At 36.9% G+C, this 19,272-nt stretch overlaps 1 protein-coding gene and 1 long non-coding RNA gene across 3 annotated transcripts in view; both read left to right on the plus strand.

The window, feature by feature from the left end:
• The window catches only part of tln2b (talin 2b), a 115,989-nt gene extending 112,917 nt beyond the window's left edge, over positions 1-3,072 (plus strand). For both annotated transcript variants that reach the window (XM_056739122.1, XM_056739123.1), the window contains exon 57: positions 407-3,072. In XM_056739122.1, coding sequence (XP_056595100.1) covers positions 407-535 — 129 coding nt within the window. In that variant the 3' untranslated portion in view covers positions 536-3,072. The remainder of the gene's footprint in view (positions 1-406) is intronic.
• A 13,139-nt stretch (positions 3,073-16,211) lies between these two features.
• On the plus strand, positions 16,212-18,165 carry LOC130414628 (uncharacterized). Its single transcript, XR_008905630.1, has 3 exons — positions 16,212-16,229; positions 17,685-17,941; positions 18,032-18,165. It is a non-coding gene; the product is annotated as an uncharacterized LOC130414628 (long non-coding RNA).
• The last annotated feature ends 1,107 nt before the right edge of the window (positions 18,166-19,272 follow it).

The raw sequence follows: 19,272 nt of genomic DNA on the forward strand, positions 1-19,272 counted from the left end.
TTTTTCTGAAGAACAGGGCTTACCCACTAAAATATCTTTCATCCACAAAACCATCTCTTTGGAAAATGGCAGATCCACACTAAGTCATATTTTCAGAGCGCAGTTATGATAAAATGATAGGTTTCACTAAAGAATATGAAGCTGTTTTCACCTCTTACTGAGGAAAAAAGGAAACCTGGTAGTTTAAGTTGTCACATAATGTGTGGATGTGCATTCCTTCTCATTGCATTTATTAAATAAATATGCTGTTAAATTGTTCATTAAACCATTACGTCAAATTCACTCATAAAACATGCATCAATTTGTTTGAATAATTCTTAAACCATGCTTGCACAAAACGTCACTTTCATTGGATTTACGAACTATTTCCTCTAATTTTCCTTTAATTGTCATGCACTATTACCAGATTATAGCGGCTCAGGAGGAGATGCTCAGAAAAGAGAGAGAGTTAGAGGAAGCTCGCAAGAAACTCGCCCACATCCGACAGCAGCAATACAAATTCCTGCCCAGCGAACTGCGGGAAGACCAGAGCTGAACCCGTTCTCTCCCATCGGACGCGATTGTCTGCCGGCTGCTAACGATGATCGGCCACTCCTCGTGTAGAGGAACAGTCTTACGTGATTGGTTGTTTCGATAGCTTAAGTTAAACGTGATTGGCTCACGGCAGCATGGGACTAGCAACACTGATTGGGCGTTCACCTTACAAACAGCGGACGTGTTTGTGTGTGAATGGATTTTCTCTTCCACAGGGCTAATCTGCTATGTGTGTCTCGTTTCGTTTGTCATGTTTTACAGTTTGAAGGACTTTTATTTGTGGGTGCGTTTACGTTTTATGTATCCGTCGTAACTTCTATACTTTAATGATAGCTTACCATAAGGTTCTATACAACGTTATGAATATGTTTTGTGAATGCATCAACCAATGTGAAACTTTTCATGTCGTGAAAGCTAAAGAAGGCAGTTGGATCTAGAAAAGTTTCGTTTTGGTGTATGAGGTATTGCGTCATTATAAGCTTTTAAACAATGCACTGTTCTTATACATATCTCACACACATATATCAATTAAGTTTTAGGTCGCTTTAGGTTATAGGTAGTTGTTTTAGGGAAAGAATGTTCAAGGTGACCTTTGTCGTATTTATTGATAGACGAAATGTAAAAGAGTAGCTTAAAGCTTCTCACCGGTAGCTCTTACGCAGTTCTGTATGTTAGATTGATCAAAATAAGAACGCTGTGATGTTCAACTGATGGTTACAACCACATACCTGCAAAACGAACCGTAGCGTTGTCATTAAGTTTGTTATACGTTTTCTTCCAAGCGTTGGACAACAGGATGCTTTATAGTCTGACATCAGAGACGTAAGAGTGTTTCACAATCCTTTGTTTCTAAACAACGATGTTTGGAAAGGCATACTATTGTAGCGTTCACACTATTTCTGCATTGTGCGCACGATATGCAACTTTTCTTGATGCATGGAATACCAGATGACCTTTAACAGTGCAGTATATTTGCCAAAACCTGCAGTATACAACTAGAGCGCATAGCTGGGAACGCGATATCCCACAATGCAGTGCCCTTATTTTTTCGTTTCCAGTGTGACAAATGAATAGGAAGTACCATTTCTTGATTTAACGATGTCGTTTCTATTATTTCAATAATGACTGTCGGTAAAGAATACTAGCTCGTATACAAATGAAAATAGTCGGCAGTATACCGTATTGTGCAGTATTCAGTACGTAGTATGCTAGTATTCATTTCTGGACATGGCTAACATCTCACTGTTCCCACAAGACACGAAAAGATTAGGTTTTGCTATGTTGTATTGGACTATTATGGTAGCACTTGATTTGACAGTCTTACATCTACATGCAGTGCAAGTGAATAAAATGTAAAAAAAAAGTATAACTGTTATATCCAGGAAGCAATGCTAACGCTAAGCCAACTGTTATGAAAGTACCATGTATACCACAGTAACATCTCTTGTCTTTATAATTGGGCTCTTTTCTTATTAAACTCCTTTAAAATGGATCCACTACAGATCAACTTCATGTTCAAGATTGTACTTGCATGGCTGTGAGACACAAACACACCACTGAAGACATCTGTAGCTTTGTAGGATTAAATGGCGTCAATGATCTTTCAATGTACACTTAACTGCAAACAATGCGCCTTTTTTCTGCTTCCCGTGAACTTTGTGTATGTTTTTGGTCGGAACTTTTAAAAACTCTGTTGGCGTTACGTAGAATAACGTGTGGCACTTATGAGAGACGAGCTACGTTATATCGACTGTTGTGTTAACGCCCGGTTTCTCTTCAAATCTGGACTGCATTGTGTCATAGTGCCTTATTCTGGTAGCTCGGTGTGTAAGTTGCTGTTTTATGCTGCTTGTGGACCAGATTTCGCTCCACGGATCTGAAGCTTGACAATGTTAACGTAACCTCCAAACTGGTCTCAGATCAGCGTGGGAGGATTACACATTGTCTGTTTTTAGATGAGTGAAGCACGTGTTTATTGTCCTGTTATAACTAGCTTTGTATGTGTACATTACAGCATTGTGGCGCTGCATCGGACATCCGTTCGGCGATTATTCGACGGTTATTCGAACCTTGTCTGCAATATTGTACCTACTGAGGCCTAAAGATTGCCATGGCAGGCCGCTTTACTGCCACATGTATGAAACATTAGATGTTTAGATATATATCTCCACGAATTAACAAGCCACAGTAATGAATCAAAGGGAAACACTGCGTTCAGTTGGTCCAGTGTATTACAATACATCACTTTGATAAACCACTATGTATGAAGTTTTGTTTCTTGTTTTATGTTTACTTTATGTAATGGCTAGAATGAAGATATTTCAATATGTGTTTGAAAATGTGGTGTCTTATAGTGGAACCGAAGAAAACAGCAAGAACTATCGCCTTTTGAATTATATAGTTAGGGCTTTCTTTAATCAACTGACATAGTTACATTAATGATAATATTAATAATAATTATGAACATTAAAAATGCTGTATGTATATTTATCTGGTCATGAAAGTATTTTTTGTATTTCCCTGAAAATAAAGAGTTTCAACAAACTGTGGCTTGTGAACGTGTGTTTTGCTGAATTAAAAATAACCATAAATATGATTCATTTATAACCGGAAGTTATTATATCAACATACAGTATTCTATAAAGTAGCATGAACATGGCATTATGAAAATCATAAATTGAATAATAGCACACATACGTCTCGGAGACGTCTATTTGATGTCTGCGTTTACATCTGCAAGTATTTTTTTGTGTTTGCTCATCTGCAATATGTCTCTTAAGATGTCCGATATCAGTAAGGCATTTAGATGTCTGTACGTTTATGATTTAGAATGAATCCCAGATACCACAGGTATGTCTGTAAGCTATTTTCTTAAGATCAGGAAAACATCTGCGGTTTAAAAACATCTTATATGCGTCTTAGAAGCAGTTCACGCATTCAAATTCATCTTCATCTTCTAGATGTTTATATCACATCTGACAGCAGACGTAGAGAGGTAATACATATATTGCAGATCTAAATGTATGTGTGCTATAAGGGATGTAAAACTGCTAAGATGTCTTTTTTATTTGGGGTTTAGTTCTCCAGATCTTTAGCAGATGCCTTACAGATGTACCTGTGCTATCTGGATTGATTTAAATAAAACATGTTAATGGCTAGTTAGGGGTTTTTGCAAAGGTAAACATCACAACTGTTGCTCATTCATGCGGTTGGGGATTTGAGTAAGCACTTAACTCAAAATATGAACATAACTCATAAAATTACATTAAATGAGGAACTCGACCCTTTAAAGAACCCCAAGGTTTTTAACCTGCATGTGGATTGTTGGAAGCAACTGTATGAACAAACCCAATTGGGTTTAAATGAAAATGTCCATATTTAACCCAACAATGGGTTGAACCAACCCGACATGTTTCAGAGTGCAGGCCTGGATTGAACAGAATATCACATTTGGAGTTGAAACCTTTTCTTCGGGGCCTGTAAGTAAAGACCACACAACCACACTGGAAACCACATTCTTAAAACTACTTAAACACCCATTATCCATCAGCAAGTTTTAAGCACACCAGCATAATTCACATTATCTTCAGAACATTTGGGACTAAAACCCCTGCATTTGAAATACTCTAGTATAGATTCAGAGTTGGAAAGTTTTGGATGGTTGTCTGAAAAACAGAATCTCCAAGTTAGCGCTAAACCAAGCAAAGGCCAACATTCACATTCACTGGATATTTTTACAATAATAACCATTTTGGATAATTTTATAATGGTTGAATATATAGAGTTGATGCTGTTTGTTTGTTTATGTGTTATTAGATGTGACGCATTTTCTCCTGTAGGTGTCTCTATTACTCCTTCAGGATTTGTGGTTAAGTTCATCCATGCAATGATGTAGCTGATGGCCAAATTACAGTGTTTGTGACCAAAAAAGGACATGTGGCTTTTCCCTTCAGCTCCAGGCAGGGAACTATAACAGAACATAATGTACGATCAAAATGGTGCCTCATAATGAAACGAATACAAATATATATATTGTTCCCTTTTTAAAACTGCATTTAAAATGATACTGAATCAATGAACGAAGATGATGTTACATTTGAAAGAAACATCCGCATGCATTATTTAGTTACAATCTTTTAGTGTCCATTTTAAAAGTAACAAATGCTTTTAAAAGCCTTTTTAGTTTTGATGTAAAGTAAAGGGGAGGCAGAGATTTCCAGCAGACTAAAGCTTGTCTAATCGACACCATATTAGGGCTTTTGGAGTTTGTTGTGCTTGAGTCGACTCCACTTAAAAAAAATACTCCATTCAACTACTACGAGTGCCCTTAGTACACATTTTACAAACCAGAGTAAGACTGTTTATTTTGGATTTGATCAAACTTCCAAATCAGTCAAAGTAGACGTTGAGACATTTTTGTTCCACATTTGTGATCCAGATTCAGAACCCTTTAAAGTCACACGTGTGTAGTTAATGATGTTGATATGAAGACCAAACAGAGAGAACCATATCAGGAGCTCAGATGAACTCTGTTCAGTCATGTGTGGAGCTGCACCTGGGCTGGGCAGACGGATTCTTTAAAGTCTGATCTGAGGCATGATGGGATACCTTGTTAATGATGCAAACCCTGTGAACCCGAATACTCACATACTAAGGTTGAGGTTTCCATGGCTTTACTCAGTTTTAGTAGATATTTCTTTCCTGTTTTTTATTTCAAATCAAGCAAATAAGCAACATTTTGATTTCATGGAGACTTGGTCACTTGGCATTACTGCCATGTTTGTTAGACATTGTAACATTAAATTGCATAATTATGATAAAACCATTGACACACTGTAAACGTTCTGCACAGTACACTGTAGATTCTGTCATATTGAGCTGTTGTTAGCACGAGCAGTATTACTGTCTTCTGTCAGTTAGACACATTTTTGTGAAATGAGAGGCTATTTGAGAGACTTTGTTTGGATTGCTTTAGTCTCACACCACAGGAATGACGCTGGCACTGTGAGCGGGCAGCTCTCACGCTCTTTAGCCATTTACACAACTGCTAATGTTTGAAGTATTTTTATGTTCATTCAGTAAAAACGCTCTTTTCTGAGAATGTTAAAGCAGGAATCTATATTTTTAACAATTCCATCTTTTGTTAACATTTACTTTTTGAAATGATTAGGAAATGATGTGCGTAGTATAGATGATGGCACGCACAAACGAAGTGTCGCTTCTTGTGGAATTTCCTAAAACTGTAAATTGGTTTGTCTGCTGGATGATTGTAGTTGCTTGACTGACTACTTAAAACTGTCCAAGTTTTTTCCTATTTAAATCTGTTCTAGTTCAATTGGGACCATAGACCTTGAAAAAAAGGATGATGATGTTTTTTTGGAGGCCAACCCGGAAGTTAGCGTGTGCTGTTTCCCTCAGACAAAAGCCTACACATTTTTCCGTTTGACCTATTGGAAGAAAACAAAAGGTTATGAGACTTCAAGATCATTTTTACAGATTAGCACAATATTTGCTACTTTTTCAAACTTTAATTGCTTTCCAACGAACACGTTTTTCATACTTTGTGAATGAATTGTCGTCCACGTTTTTAGAGATCGTGTCCATGTTACATTTTTTGTGAGACTTTTATGTTTGAAGACGTTTAACGTCCCCATCAAAGAGTGAGTTATAACTGGTGTGTTTTTGTCATAGAATAAAACGTGAAAATATGTAGAGGTTTTGTTAACCACAGACCTTACACTGTTAAAAATAAAAGCACTTAAAAGGTTCCTTCAAGCGGTGCTTTTTGGTTCAACAAAGAACCATTCAGCCAAAGGTTCTTTGGAGAACCATCTCTCTTACTTTTTTATAATATGAAGAACCTTTTTTCACCACAAAAAGCTTTTTTGAAAGCGAGATGTTAAAGGTTTTTTATAGAACCAAAAGGTTCTTCATTGGTATCAAAGAACCGTTTGAAGCACCTTTTTTGAGAGTGTATTTCATGTATTTAATCAAAAACCTATTTTCCAAACCCATAGACTTTGCGGCGATAGAACCATGAGTGCTAAAATGCTAACTCGCTTCCAATTTTTTACTACTATGGGTGTTTCCTGAGAATCAAACCCATGATCTTTTAATCTTCCAATAAGCTACACATATGCCCATCACATTGGGCCTCAAGTGAAATATATTAAGAAATTAAGAAACCTACATGTACATCTGTTTGACTCATTTTAAGCACCTCAGAATTAAATTTAAAGCGCTCGTTTCTTTGCTTTGTCTGATGGGTTTCCCATTCAATAGAGTTTTGTAGCATTAACACTGCAGTTTACACCTTCAGATGTGCCACAAGGTCTGACTAAAACTTTACTACCTCAGAGAAAGCCAAGAGTGACATCATATACATCAATGCAGCCAAGAACCCATGGCTTTTAAACTCTCAGTGGTATTTGTGTAGACAAGAAGTTATCCACTTGGATTGGGATGTCTTTTGAGTGTAAACTCGGCAGTCACAGTGGAATGGATGAAGAACGGCAAGTAGTACAGCTGTGCACATGACTATTTTAGGTGTGTTTGTCAATGGGGTTGGAGTGGTGGACTCATGGGTTGTTATGTTCTCTTGGGTGGCAGTTTATCATCTGAGGTCCCTTTTGAGACGTCATCTGAGAAGACAGTAAAGTTTTACAGAGCCAGAGTCCACTGGAGTCGTGACAATTCACACAGTTTTCTCAATTTTTTTTACATAACACTGTCAAATTTCACAAGCAGGTAACACAATTTTGTCAAGTCTAAATATCTGTTTTGTGTTAAATGAATGCAGCATTGTCTTTCCCCACTGTACAATCTCACGCTATCACAACATCTAGCATCTTTCAGCAGGACGGTCTCCCAGCGGGCCAGCCGAGGCAGTTCAACAGGTCGGCGGTCGTAGCTAATGCATAGACCAGGGGTTATTAATGTGATCCTCAGACCAAATGTCCCCCACAGGTGCAAACGCTGGGCTGCGAAAACAAATATTACATATGTTACCTGAGGTTTCTCCAGGGACTGCCGGATAGAGTAGAATCAGACATGCAGAGTGTGTGAAAACTGGTATTTACATGTTTGTATGTAAACCAAAAAGACTGAACGTTGTTTATTAAGAATGACTAAAAGGAATGTTGCTATAACCAAATTATCTAAAAACTACATTTCTTCTCCATTTCTGTTAAAAGCCAATACTTTGAAAGATAATGTTAGGCCGTGTTCACACTTGACTTCTTTTTTGACAAGAATTGTGGTTACGAATAGTAGCCAGCAATGTTCAAAGATAACATTTGTGCACGAAGGCAACTTACAGAGATTTGAATTATAAACAGAGAGCGTCTTTGCTATAAGCAATCTAATATTTATAAACTACAATACTAATTTCTCTCTAGAATGCAATCAGAAGTTATCGAAAGTGAAAATTAAACTTAGATTTGTACAATACTATGCTCCAATGGCCAATTTGGCCACCATTAAAAATGTTCGAGCCTGAGCCTTCTCAACCCTTCACGCTCCTCTCTGTAGTAATGGAAACGACAGGTCTCTGTTATTAGTGAGCTGTGAAAAAGGTGTTTGATGTAGGGCGTTTTTTTTTTCAGAAAAGTCGAACTTTTTTCAACCGCAAAAGAATAAGACACTGGTGTTTAAAAAATGCGCACAGGACTTTTGTTTTAAACACGGTTTACTCCATAGGATTATAATGTAAAACGGACGCTAGCGGCTTAAAAAAAGTCAAGTGTGAACACGGCCTTATAAGCAATGCCCTGGCAACCTCCAACAGTGCTTTAGAAAAATAAGAGACCATTCCAAATGTTTAGATGTATTGTATCTATTCCAGTCAAGTGTCTTCTGAATTACAACAAAATCAAACCTTAGGCGTGCGACATAGACATCCAACAGCAATGTGAAAGACTGACATCATGTCAAGACATGAAAACTGTGACAGAAATCAAGATGATCATCTGGAAATATTACTATTGTATTGCTTAAAAATGAATATGAACTCGATTTCTTTGCAGCATTTGAGGTCTGAAAAAATACACAGCATCTTTTCTGTTGTTTTCACCCGTTTCTCAATTTTTCATTTTTTGCGAGTCAATGCAAATAGAAAAAATATTTATCTTTTAAAATTTGGGATTATTATTGTTAGTAGCTCACAGAAAAAAAAAAGATCATTTGTCTAAACCCACGCCTGTAAATAGTAAATTTAGACTGTATGAAGTGTTTTAGTTCATTGCGTCCAGCGTCTCAGCTGTGACTCTATCAGCTGCTGTTTACTCAGTTCCTTCCACTGCTCAAGTGACAGTAGATTCAGCATTTCTGAGTCAGCATGATGCCACTGATATATCTGGCCCTGAGTTCACGCTATAAAACGCACATCTAATGTCGGACACCTCGAAATACCTGATGAGGGAGGTAGCGTCCTTAGCGTGTTCCATCTGACACCGGTCAGAAGAACCGTATCAATCATCTCAACACACACTCTTACCACCTCAAAGTTTCAACTACACGACCTTTCCTCGAGGTGACACGTCAAACTCTACTCGTAAAAAATCTCAAGGAGGATGTTTCTGGAGCTGCATTCCTGCATGTCGACATCTAACCGTCAAGATCTCTAGGACTAGTTGATGTGCAGCCATGCGGTTGAAATTTTGGGACTCCATAATATTCAAGGAGTTTCTTAAAGATTCAACTAAGTCAAGTCTTTCTCAACTAAAGTTTTTTGTGAAAATCAAACGATGTGAGCTTGTTTGTTTTCGCTCCACACCCGTACTTCATGAAACACAATTGTCTCATTTTCGAGTCAAGTCAACGGTTTTAAATGCTGAAAGTTGACACATAACTAAAGCAAAACTATGAAGGCGATGAAATCTTGTATTGAAACAACGAAAACATTTCCTTTGGGAAGAAGGTCTTTATAAAACCGTTGAGTTGATGGCAGTGTTGAGCTTTGTTTCAAGTGTGCTGGTCTGGATTCAAATTCCGTCTTTTGTGTAACGCAACACCTTGCCGTCGTTCTCAGAAAGGAAACCTCCAGGAGGTTTTCACCATTTAAACCAGCCACATCTTTCAGGAGCGGAAAAGCCCTGCAGTAAGCGTTTTCTTTCTTTTTTTCTGTGTCACTTATGTGGCTTTTCCACACCCAAAGTGAGCTAAAGCTGAATAAACAGTGGTGAACAGGCGCTCGCTGAGTTTCTGGAAATAGATCTCTGTCGTTTCGACAAATGGCCTGCTTTTGTTAGGAGTCAAATGAACTGAACAGTAGGATTGAGAACATGTTGCTTTTTAGTGGAGGGGTGACCCTAAATGGATCGCAGTTGAAGCCTGAAATACATGGTTTGAGCTGTAAAACTATTAAGGTTCAATATTTCATGTTAAGAAAGCAGAGTTTAGTAGCGCACTTTTATGTGATGTGGCTGACTTATTCAATTTCCGGGTGCGTAACTAAAAGATTTTAGTTTTACATAATGCAAAATATCAGCCAATGATAGAAGATTATTTGTTTGGTAAATGGGATAACTTCAGTCCATGCACTGAAAAAAAGTGTCATTTTATGGAAATGTATTGTTTTTAAAGTCTACTCTCCTATAATGTAAAAAAACTATAATTGTAGAGATTAAGATTTTTTACACATCTAAATACTGTTAAAACTTTTTTAAATTAAAGAAAAGGCTGCAACATTTTAGGCCCCAACTGCCAGAAAATTTCTGTTGTTTTGCAGGATTTTTTTACAGTGAAATGGTACGAAAAATAGTAAATTTACACAAATGGATTGCGAAATTTAGATAATTTTTTTACTGTCCTTTTCTGGCACCTCAGCCGCCAGAAAATGTTTTTTTACAGGATATTTAACAGTGTGATTTTCTTTTTTCAGTTCTTTTAATTATTTTATCAATGATAACAGGAGCTGTAAGGTTACCCACGTTTCCCCCATCTGACTGGAGATCTTTCAAATAATCTGCCCCTGGATCTGCTCTCAAACGTCATCCTAGGCCTCTCTTGAACCTGGATCATGATGCGTGATATTTCTTCCTCAAAGCTTTGAGCAGATATCAGACTGCTGACTGTAATCTCTCGCTCTCAGAATTTATCTTGTCGGGTTTTTTAAAACATCACCAGATGAGGAACTGACTCAGGTTCTGTATTGTGACCAAGTTCAGTACAGTTGGCATCGAGGCTGATTTTAGATTTCTTCCAGCTCCTAGACAGGAAGTGTGAACCTCACACCGAGACTGACATGAGAATAGTCGCAACATCTGAACAAATACTGACAGGATCACTGAAGGCTCTGGGGTGAGCGGACAGCTTTTCAAGAGATGTGGGTTACTTTATTATGTTTCTTTGAAAACAGTTGTGCAGCAAAATCGCTTCTAAAAGTGTGTGTGTGTGTGTGTGTGTGTTTGTGTGTGTGTGTGTGTGTGTGTGTGTTTGTGTGTTGCACAGCTAACTCAAAACCACACTGGAATGCATTAGGACTTGGGATTCCCATGCAAGCCTTTAATGTCACAAAGTATCAGGCAAAGTTCATGGAGTCTTATAACATTTTGGTCTCTTTTACAGGATTTAACCTCATAGGAAAACATATTATTTCACCATTTCCGCCCACAAAAACATATTAAATCCACATGAAATTCACTGTTGTATACTCTAGCATATACTACAGTAAACTGTAGTGAAATACATAGAAATTCCTAGTGTTTCTTCTTTTTAAGTTCTTAACAGTTTTTATGGACCACTTTGCAAGATATAAACACAAGCACTTCAGGTTTCATATTTTGTTTTTAAATCTTAAAGCTCTTCGTTTAGGATTTAGATTTTGTTTTAAATTATCTTTTGGTTGTATTTGGTCAAAGGTTTGTGCCGTGTTAAAAAAACTGAATCAGGAAGTCCTTCTGGACCATGTTTTCTGAAATGGTCTGTAAAGAGGCTATTCATGTATTCACATAACATATTTATTGAGTCAAATAGACTTTTTAGGTTTAAGCTTTAAGTTAAAGTAACTTATTTCATTTAGTGATTTTCACTGTTAGGTTTTACAGTGTGACTTGAATGAAATCTAAGTGGTTATGATAAGATTATTTATATACATTTATTACAGTTCCTCCACATTAGAATGAAAAAGCTCTATTCAATGGATTTTCTTATCTGTGATTATATCTTGGATTGCATCATAACGCCCATGCTTTGTTTTTCAAAAGCTTTTCTATGTCTATGATACCTGGCAATGCTGTCTGGGCAAACAGCTCACCAGGTTTTAAAACCGATCTACAGTGATATAGACAAACTAAGAGTTACAGTAGTTTAAAAGTACACGTATCCTCATTTAAACCATCCCATCTTTTCATTCAGCCCTGTTTGATTTGTTGTGTCTGAAATGAGGAGCATCCCATACACATGATCGATAATGAAGACGAGCACATACCTAGAGGTTTTATAGCGCAGTGAAATGGAAACAAAACTATTTAGGAAGCCATAAACTCAACAGAACAGCCCATCACGGCTCTCAGCATCCAGCTCCATATATGGCAAGATCTCCTTTAACTGCTCCATGGAAAGTTTTCCCCTACTGACATCCAGCTATGGAAAAACAGGACAAATATTGATGGAGTCCTGTAAGTGTCATGCTCCGTACACTTTGATGCACGTGCTAAAATGCTGTGGTGTCAAAATGTCAGTTTCACAAGTGGATCTATAAGGAATCTTCCCCGTGCATCTGAGAGACGGATAGAAAGATAGACACTTCTGTAAAGATGAGAGTTCACAGGTGAGTTAAGCAGCAGAAGCATTTGAAAACATTGTCTTGTATCATTAAACTCAAATGAGGCCCATCAGTTCAGGAGAATTCCTGACGTGCATCATCTGGCCCAGATGCTGTCACGGGATCTCTTATCTTCAGGATGGAGCACAAAGTAAACTGCCAGTAAATGCTAGTTCACTCTACCCACCACACCCCAACATCCTCTAAACAGACTTCTGACTCATTGTATTTGAGAATTGTATTAATTAAACCCCTTTAAAATGACTGTTAGTGATGTGCAAAAACAACGGTAATTTAAGGTTTTCTTTTACAAAGTTTTCACATATTTCTTTAAATGTGGTGAACCTTTTTAAATTACATAAATACTACAGGCAGACTGGAAATGTATAAGTTGGGTGAAAATAACTTGAACTTGCACCTTACAAAAATATAAAGGCTGAAAACCTTTTTAGGTTTTGTTAAAATTTTGTAATATTTTGCCACTACTGATACTTAAAATGGTTTTTATTATGTTATGCATATAACTGTTCATCTAGACATCTTCAGAATTGTTTTTATTATTTAGAATGTAAAAATAATATTCTTCATGTGTATCATTTCCTTCTGCTCAATTGGCAGCACTATGTCAAAAATTTGTAGTCATGGTTCGATCCCAGACGACGCATGGATGTACTGATAAAATAAATGTATCGCTTAAATACCTTCATTTCAATTCAAAATATTTCTATAGTGCTTTTAACAATTTTGCATTAAAATAAATATATATCGGCACACCAAGTAGAGACATAAAGAAAATAGGAACTTAAAGAAATACACCTAGAATACTTTTATGGATAAAACCATATATATAAGCATATAAAAAACCATATGTTGTGCTTGTAAAAAATATGTGTAGTCACTGTCCTTCCAACACAAAACAAAAACGTAACTATTTTCCGATGTGGCTAGTTTAGGCGGAATTTGTGCGATCTTATTCGTACATTTTAGCGCAATTTGCTTTCGCGCTATTGATGTTAGGGTGGAGCTTCAGTATTGGTTACTTCTATTAAATCATTTGTTTTTGTCTGATCCACAATGAACGAAATCATACGAATAAGCAGTGAATATCCGTGAGATCAGGTTGGTTCTACCAAAACCTCATATCTCCATATTTGGTGATTTTAAATCATTATTATTATTCACGCTTTATGTTTGTCACTGAGTTCTGAAAAATCTAACCTTTAAAGGGTGATCTATTGTTTAAGATGTTATGTAATGTGTATACACGATTTAAGGTTTAAAATCTCTGAAACGCGTAGATTTTTAACAAAGCTCTTGGCTCCGAAAAGCGAGGTGTGCTATGATTGGCCAGTTAACTAGTGCGTAGTGATTGGTTGAATACTGCAAGCGTGTGATGGAAATGTAACGCCATATCTGGAACATCAGGTTCTAAAGCAATTGTACTGACAGGTACGCCCACCTTACTTGCGTATGCATTTTGGCGGTCTTCGTCAAATCATACCATGAACTGACGTAGATTTGTGGGGATGTGGTTACACGAGGTGTTTCAGGGAGGTCTGGGTGAGCTTTCGCTTTTAGATAGAATGCATCTTTTGTTCAGACACTTTAATTTTTACAATTTTACATGTCTAATACATGCATGGTTTATTTATAACACATCAAAGACAGAAAAACATGTGTTTGCGCCATATGACCCCTTTAAACAGTGCTTGTCAACCTTGACAACCCAGTGTTTTTTATCATTTCAAAAGTGTTTTTTGTCATTTCCTGAACAATTGCGAATTTGAGACTTACAAGGTTTCAAAATGACTATAAGAGTACATTTTAATTTAACCAAATACTCACTTTTATAAAATTCCCAATTTTTTTGCTTCATAGTTGTTTGCTTTTGTTTCAATTTGAGCTGCAAAAAGGATCATTCTAAACATCTGGAACATAATAATCAATGTCATCTTGTGTCATTTCTCCATTCACCTTTTTGGCCGGATTACAGCGGTTCCCCTGAAGACAAGAACCGTGCTCATATGAAATATGGTTCTCTTCCAGCTGTGTCTGCGGAACACAAACAAACACTTCTCAGGGAGAAATGCTCACAAGCCCACAACTATTCAACCATCACCACCCACAGCAAAACTGACTTCAGAAAAAAGAATGGTTAAATGAATCACATTCCACTGCCAAAGCTGCTTGTTGTTCGTATTATTATAAATGACATGAAATGCAGAGGAGGTTTGTCTGCTTGTTTTCATCTCCATTTTTATTTTTATTAGGGAGTTATTTTAACCTCTTGGCCAACAGCTTTGTTTTCATATTTCCTAAAGTGATTGGAACATTAATCATTTAAAAAGCTGTTTAATGGAAAAATATGTTTCTTGCCACATCACATAGGGCAAAAGGGAATGTTGCATTAGATTCATTAAAGGGATGGAAAGGCATTTTGGGGTCATATCTGTTAGCACAAATATTTCTTTGCCACATTTGAGAGCAGATGGCAGATTCTCCTAAAGTAGTCATGGGTTCGACCCTTAGGCTCGTGTCTGACATTAAACGTTTTTCAAACTGTAAGCATTGCATGTGTCTTTCATGTCCTTCAATCCCAGAATACACTGCAGGAAATTCAACATATTTTGAAATGAACTTGTACGTTTTTCTTAAATATCCGCCTGCTAACACTAACTTGGATTCTGGAATTACTTGCAATGTATTTACTTTTTTACTTAGATTTTTCCAATTTTGGATTGTGAGCTCCATTTGTTTAATAACATTGGTATGATGAAGAAGTCAGTTTTGCTTAGTTTTAAGTAAGTAGCTGCCTGTAGTCAGTAGGTTTAAAAACAGACCACCAACCTGGTCTCAGATCAGTGCGGTGGTCTGCCAGGCATCTCTTTGCTGAGAGGGACCACCTCCATCATCCCTTGCTACAGTGGAATGCTACACATCTCTTTAATGGGCACGATGAGTCCAAACATGACACCCTTCATGCACCCTTCAAAAAAACGTACTATTGCTAGAAAAAAGCAATATTGAAATCCCATCCTTAACCCAAAGGAAATGGTTCTAAAATGAATGAATAAGATCGTACGAATTCAGAGGAATTGAGCAAAATCAGACCCATTGAAAGAGAGTTGCATCAACTACGTTGACTCCAATCAAACAGTTTCTTTCACAGCAATGGCGGTTCATGGAGGCTCTGAATAGTTCCCGGAAGTTACCAGTAACGCATGGAGCTGTGGCTAAACAGATCGATTGTGATGAACTTTTAACCCATTTAAAGATTTTGGCATTTAATGAATAAAAAACGTAAAGAAATAAAGCATTTAAAGAGAAAACAACTTCCTGGAACTATCTGAAGGCTCCATGAATCAATTGACAGGCTGAAATCTTCAACCTTCGTTGTCGCGACTCCATCTCTCAACGGCTCTGACCAAAATAAGCCACATCATAAAATAGTTGCGTTTTTTGCCACGAGATTGTGTCGATCCAATGCAATAATTATTTTTTGAAAGTGTTCCTCCTTGAAGCCATATGGTGTGAACGACCCAGTATGGTCTTTCTAGAATCCAGAAATGTGTGATGTCCTGTGAGGAAGTTCATGTCAGATGTTTTTATTTTAAACTGTTAAAGTTAAACTTTAAAGCGATGCACAACACAGGTGTTCCACCGGCAATAACTAACAAGGGCTTTAAGTTTATCGGCATGAATGTGTGGAAGCAAACAGCCTCGTATACATTTCCTATAACTTATGAGTGTACGCCTGTATGTCATCACCCCCTTGATATGTGTGTTTCGGTGGGCGCTCAAGTTGCTGGGGTCAGGTTGCCCCTCTGCACTTCGCCCCCGAACCCCGCCCCCCTTTAATTCTCTACTGGTTAATCCCCTCTCTATATATACACACCACAACATCCCAGACATTCTCAGATGGTACCAGTGGGTAAGTCACATCGAGAAGACATCTAGACTACACTATCAGGCTTTCAATTCTGTGTTTCTCACAGCGTATAGTGTTTTAAACCGAGCTTTATAGATTTAGCACACTTTTTGAAAATGTTTTTGCTTCAAAACCTTCAAAACAAATGTTCTGTAGCGTACATGGTTGTGTTAGCAGCACGAAGGTCATGGGTTATATCCCCAGGGAGCACACATAGCGCTAAAATGTATAGCTTGAATACACTGTAGGTCACTTTGCATAAAAGCATCTGGCCAATGTCTAAATGTAAATATAAATACGTTTGAGAGGAGCTTGTTCATGTAACCAGGCAGTTATGTGGTAATGATATATAAACAGCTGCTCGCCTCACTCGGGTGAGGCTTTTTACCACCTATCTCCGTCTTTCCTTAGAGTGATAATTCACACAAAAATGTAAATTCTCTCAGTGTTTATTCACACTTGTGTCATTCAAATCCTATATATGACTCCTTCTTCTGTAAAACAAAGAAGAAGATATTTTGAGAAATGTCTCTGTGGTTGTGTTCATACAATGGTAGTCGATGAGGGTCAATGTTGCTTGGTTACCGACATTCTTCAAAATATCTTCTTTTGTGTTCCGAAGAAGAAAGAAAGTGATACAGGTTTGAAATGACATAACGTTGAGTATTTGATGAAAGAAACATTACATTACATCCAGTGTTGGGTGTAACTAGTTACTAAGTAATTAGTTACAGTAATTTAATTAATTTTCCCTTGAAAAAGTAAAGTAAGGGATTACTCGTATGTTTTCTGTAATTTAAATACAGTTTCTTTTGATGTAATTAAACTAAATACTTTGTGAAATATATGCGTGTGCAATAGCGTAATTGACTTCAAAATTCAAAGTCTTACTTTAAAATCTGTGCTTTAATGTATAATTCTCACATTTGTAATACTTTGGTCAGTTAATAATATTATTTGAATGAATTCAATAAGCTGTTTCATGTATATTCTTGAATCACTTAACTAATCAAGGTTGATGTAGGATATAGAAAGTAATTAGTAATGAGTAACTAAATACTTTTTGGACAGAGTAATTTGGACAGTAATCTAACTACACTATTGAATAATGTAATGAGTAACTAGTAATTAATTACTTTTTCAGAGTAACTTACCCAACACTGATTACATCCTAGATTTACTACAGCCTCCTTCACTGTAATTTTATGAGTTTCTTCGCCCGCGTTCTCATCCGCCAAGCGAAGATCACAGATCCTTGCGAAGCTTTGTGATTTTAGTCATCATTCATATTCATAAATAATGTAGGATGGGTTATGCGTTGACATTGATATTCACGGTAATGGGTTTATTCCGAATGCTAAGCCTTGGCAACAGTAATACGATGTTTGCTAGCAAGTGCCACTAATAATTAAAGCAGAAGAAAAAAATAGAAAGAAATGTGCTGTGCCCATAACACAGGATCAAGAAATGACTCGATCCAACTTGTGAAGCTCTATATGAAAGTATGAAGATGGTCTACGCAGAGGGTTTCTATGCTTGTCAGCCGTCTCTCGTTTCCTCTGCCTTCCATTCCATAATCCTCAGGAGACATGGGAAGTTTGACCCCCCCAGGAAGCTTTCGCACAGGATGTACAGTAGTAAAGCCTTAAGAAGGAGCAAAGTATTGTGCACTTATACATTTAGAAGGTTACAACGTTTAACAAAGCCTCCCAAAGGTAACAAAATGATTTTCTTGTCTCTGTTGTGTTTATTGCTCCTTCAATTTTTGGGTCCCACTGCTAAAGTCACATTGTTTCTCTTCTAAGGGTCCTTAACGTCAGATAAACATCAGAGCAGGGACGTCCTCCTCTCTCTCCATCCATGGATGGTCATGTGCCATAAACCGGGAGGGTCTATTACAAGATCACAGAGGATGATATACCATCAGCCATTTAGAAGAAAAAACAGACGCTTAATGTAAACAATGTACTCTTCAATAAAACTCTGACTTTACTTATGGTAGTTGTTTGAGTTTTTAAATGCTAGACTAGATGGAAAAAGCATAATAAAAAAGATAATCATGTCCATAAGACCGCTTCACTCATGCGCATTTTTTAAATACAATAAGAGCTGTTAGATCTGGATTGAAGAAAGCTTGTGTTCAACAACACTTCTTTATCATTTCTATTCAGTCTGTCACTATATATTTGTAATATGGGGGACTGTGGGATAAACCGAAATGATCCCCATACAGTATAAACAGAATTTGAGAGTAAAAGTTTCTACATAGCCTCAATAAATCACTTGAAAAACATCCAGTATTATATTGGACAATATCTTTAAAGCCTCTGTTTGGAAGCTGAGGAATTTATTTTCATGTTTTCAAAAATGTGAATCACATTTTCAGGGGCTTGTTTAATTCTTAGTTCTTGGGATATAACAAGATCAATAGTGTATGCACATGTACATGGCGTGTTCTGTAATGATCTTGGTATGGAAACCCTCTTGAGATGAGATGTAAACAGGAAGTGACCCGCACTGGGTCTGTTTGTCTAAACATGAGATTAGTGGGTTTTTTATTCCAGTCAAGTCCAAGAAATAAAGACTGACATTTTTTTTATAAAAAAGTTATTTTATAGACTTTTGTACAATGAAAATGTGTATCACATTTGTTCAATCACTATATTTTTTGTTCAGTGGTTTTTATGTTTTTGTTCTTCAGCCAATGTTCGCAGATCTAATGGACCTAAAGCATAGTTTGTTATTTAAATCAATAGAGCCAGAAAAAACACGCAAGAATATCACAGATGTTCAAAAATTCAAGCAACATAAATAGCATTTAAACGGTTTTAGCGGATGTGCCAAGTTTGTCCCAAAGTTATCTTCCGGTCTGCTTTATAATTAAGCTACTTATTTTATATTTTATTTATATTGATATTACTTTGTTTTAATGTTTTATTGTCGGCTATACTATTTGTATTAAATTAAATCATAACTACTTAACAGTTATTGATTCTTTCCGGATGTCTTGCGGAAGTTAAGTTTGGGGCACATTAAGTTTGTTTAT

This window comes from Triplophysa dalaica, chromosome 24 (genome assembly GCF_015846415.1).
Source record: "Triplophysa dalaica isolate WHDGS20190420 chromosome 24, ASM1584641v1, whole genome shotgun sequence".
In the NCBI taxonomy this organism is placed as follows: domain Eukaryota; kingdom Metazoa; phylum Chordata; class Actinopteri; order Cypriniformes; family Nemacheilidae; genus Triplophysa; species Triplophysa dalaica.